Source organism: Hydra vulgaris, chromosome 13, assembly GCF_038396675.1.
Source record: "Hydra vulgaris chromosome 13, alternate assembly HydraT2T_AEP".
In the NCBI taxonomy this organism is placed as follows: Eukaryota; Metazoa; Cnidaria; class Hydrozoa; order Anthoathecata; family Hydridae; genus Hydra; species Hydra vulgaris.
In genome coordinates, this window is record NC_088932.1 from 26,958,665 (window position 1) to 26,962,162 (window position 3,498).

The 3,498-nt window shown below is 28.3% G+C and overlaps 1 protein-coding gene across 1 annotated transcript; it reads left to right on the top strand.

Annotated features, from left to right (window-relative positions):
- The first annotated feature begins 374 nt into the window (after positions 1 to 374).
- LOC136072509 (uncharacterized) lies at positions 375 to 2,980 on the top strand. The gene is made up of 6 exons (XM_065815564.1): positions 375 to 644; positions 740 to 1,581; positions 1,678 to 1,916; positions 1,999 to 2,145; positions 2,250 to 2,654; positions 2,742 to 2,980. Exons 2-6 carry the CDS (start codon positions 1,524 to 1,526, stop codon positions 2,973 to 2,975), a joined length of 1,083 nt encoding a protein of 360 aa, XP_065671636.1. The 5' UTR covers positions 375 to 644; positions 740 to 1,523; the 3' UTR covers positions 2,976 to 2,980.
- Positions 2,981 to 3,498: the final 518 nt, after the last annotated feature.

A 3,498-nucleotide genomic window follows, 5' to 3' on the forward strand; every position in this document is an offset into this window, starting at 1 on the left:
CAACAAAAAAACAGGTTTTCACACATGACAAAAATAGGTTTTAAGTTTTAGGTCAGAGTTCCCTAACTATTTTTATGGAACTTTTTTCATTGATTCTTCAGGATACTGAATCTAGAAGCTTAAAAATTAAAAGGTAGCCGTTTTTGAAAAAAACGATTTCAAACTTTTGTATATTATTTTATAAAAGGGGAGGGAGTGAGTGTTGTAAAGTTAAGGTTTTCCTTATAAAAAGTCAATATTAACACTTTCTAATGATGTTAAAGTTAATCCAGTATTGCAGGCAATTAAATTTTGATCATCTTAAGATGTTAATTTTCCTTTAGAATTGTTGATGGAAGCATTCTTTACTTTAGATAGTAATTTATTTGTTTAATATAATAATAGAATGTTTCAAACCCTAGTTATTGTTTCGTTATTGTTAATATTAAACATAAATTACTTTATTAGAAAAATGCCTAATATATTATCTAACAAAACAGTAAACAGCAAAGAAAAACGAGACCATTTATTGAATCAGAAAATTATTTGTTGCTGTTGTTTGAAGAAATGCTTAAAATGTATTCCAGTCACGAAGTTATTAGAGGCTTACATAAGAAGGTATGTAAAACCTGAATATTCAATATCTGTGTACAGTTATCCAACAGGTATATTCCATATTATGATTAACTAATGCAATTATTTTGTTAAAAAATACTTTCTGAAAATAATCATTATTTAAAAATTAATTTACTTTATGTAGGCATTTGTCCAACATGCAAAAAGTATGTAAACTTACTGAAAGGAAGTAAAGACATACCAAATGCAGTTAAAACTCGATGGCAATCTTCCCAATTATCTAGATGTGTAAGCACTAGAAATTGTGAAACATGCACAGTTTGTTCAATAGCTAGATCCAGATTTCCACATAAGAAAAAAACAAAGAAATTAGTAAGTTCGAATAGGATGTGTAACGTTTGCTTATGTGCGATAAAGAGAGGAATTCGACATCAATGTAATGAAATGAATGTGTATACAAATCTTTCTGCTAAGTTATTTAATGCTTCAAAAAAAGTTCAGAAAAAAGTCACTTCAAATGTTTTAAGATCGATTATTAAAAAAAAGAAACTAAAGCATGGAATCCAGACACATCTAAATACTGGTAATTTGTTTATTAGATTTATTAGTGTTTTCGAATTGATTAAATCAACTAAAGTATTTTATTATTCAGGTGGGTTGCCATTAGCTATAACTATTGGTGTTCCGCAATTAGTTATTAGGAAAGTCAAATTTGAAGAAACTGAAAAAATGATTATTCGACTTGGACTTAGTCAATTCAAATCACGCATCCTTCTGAAATCCTTAAGGAAAAGTGGAATTCAATTTGAGGCGAATCTTGAAAAAAAACTTTGCAAAAAAAGTAAACTCCTATCTGAATTTTATGATGTGAAGACAATTTTTGCAGAAGAAAAAAAAAAAAGTTGTCAACCGATGTGTCAAGAGACCTTGTTTATGTTTGTCAATTAACCGAGCTGCTCAACTTTGTAATGACTTCCAGAAAGCAAAACCCTTTCCAAACATTAATACGAATTGGAATTGATTCAGGTAAAAACGTTATTAGATAAAGAAATATTATACAACTTATATATAATATAGAACTTAATAATATATATATTTTAAATTAAAATTAATATTTTGTAGGAGGTGGATCACTTAAGGTAATTTGTAACCTCTTTGATCCAGAAAAAGAACGATGCGAAGATCAAAGTTCTCATGGAACATACTCTGGAATTAACCATTCCATAGTTCTTGCATATTGTGAAAACTTGCAGGAGACACACAAAAATTTAGCCATTTTATTAGATCTTCTAAAGCTAGAAGATTGTAAATATGTTCTTGCAGCTGATTTGAAAATAATTAATATTCTTCTTGGAATTTCAGTAAGTTATGATTTAAAATTAATTTATTATGTAACTTTTAATTAGTTAATTAGGATTTTTCAAAAAACATAAGAAAATTTAGTCTCATGGCGGTATGTATGCTTGTGCTTGGTGTGAAGGAGAATGTGAACTTTTTGGTGGGTTGACAAGAACATTTTTATCATTGGATCTATGGCATCAGAGGTACATGGAAGCTGGTTATCGAAGTTCTGAAATGAAAGATTATAAGGTGTAAATGTTAATTATTATTTAATTTAAAAATTTAAAAATCTTTTTATTAAATAAAAAAATCTTTTTTTCAAAACTGGTAATCAAATTAATAAACTTTGATAGAATGTGGTGAATGTATGTCTAATAAAGGAGAGAAACAAGTCAAAACTAGTTCTTGAAGTAATTCCTTTGCCGGAGCTTCATATGTTAATGGGATTTGTAAATCATATATCAACTTATATAATTTTTTATTGGCCTGAATACAAAGACTGGGTCAACTCACTTGGATGTATTAGAAGAGGATACCATGGGGGAACATATGAAGGCAATACATGTAGGATTATTCTTAAAAACTGTGACCAGCTTTCACTAAGGCTACCAATTGAACTCTTACCACTTCTATGTCCAATGAGAAAATTTGAGAAATTAGTTCAAGGAACCTTCGGAAGTTATCTTAACCCTTGTTATCTTCAACTAATAACTGACTTTGTTTGTTCCTACAAAGCCACACAAGAGTACTGTTCAGAGGTACAGTTAAATATAATGAACTTGCTTTAAATTGGCTTTGTATTAATATACTATTATTATTATCTACCTTATAGAATATTTTATTAGTTTCTAGGAAAGAAACTTACTTTAACCTGGAAAATACATATAATCTCAGCTCACTTGAAACAATTTATTGAACTTACTGGTCATTCTCTTGGACAATACAATGAACAGGCATCTGAATCGGCTCATTCAAAAATGAAGCCAATAATCGAACGATTCAATGTTTCACAAACAAACTCAAAGCACTCTCTTATAAGCAGAAGAATTGCTGAATCGTTCAGCAGTACTAATTTATAGATTAAAAAATTCAGATATTTGGATTTATGTTTATAAATTTAAAACATTGGATACAAATATTTTTTTTAATTGTTAGCTAACAGTATTAAAAAATCTTAGTTTTTTCTAACATTTGCATTTTGTAACATGAATAGTTATTCAGGTATGAGTTAATATGGATAATAAGAATTGTCTTTTTAAAAGAATTTGACATTTTTTCTCTTCAAAAAAAAATTCCGCTCCATTTCAAGGCCAATACAACTTTTTTAATGTTTGAGATAACTAGCTTCGAGATAAATTTTAGATAACTAAAAATTAACATCTTAAGATGATCAAAATTTAATTGCCTGCAATACTGGATTAACTATAACATAATTAGAAAGTGTTAATATTGACTTTTTATAACGAAAACCTTAACTTTACAACTCTCACCCCCTCCCCTTTTCTAAAATAATATACAAAAGTTTAAAATCGTTTTTTTCAAAAACGGCTACCTTTTGATTTTTAAGCTTCTAGATTCAGTATCCTGAAGAGTCACTGAAAA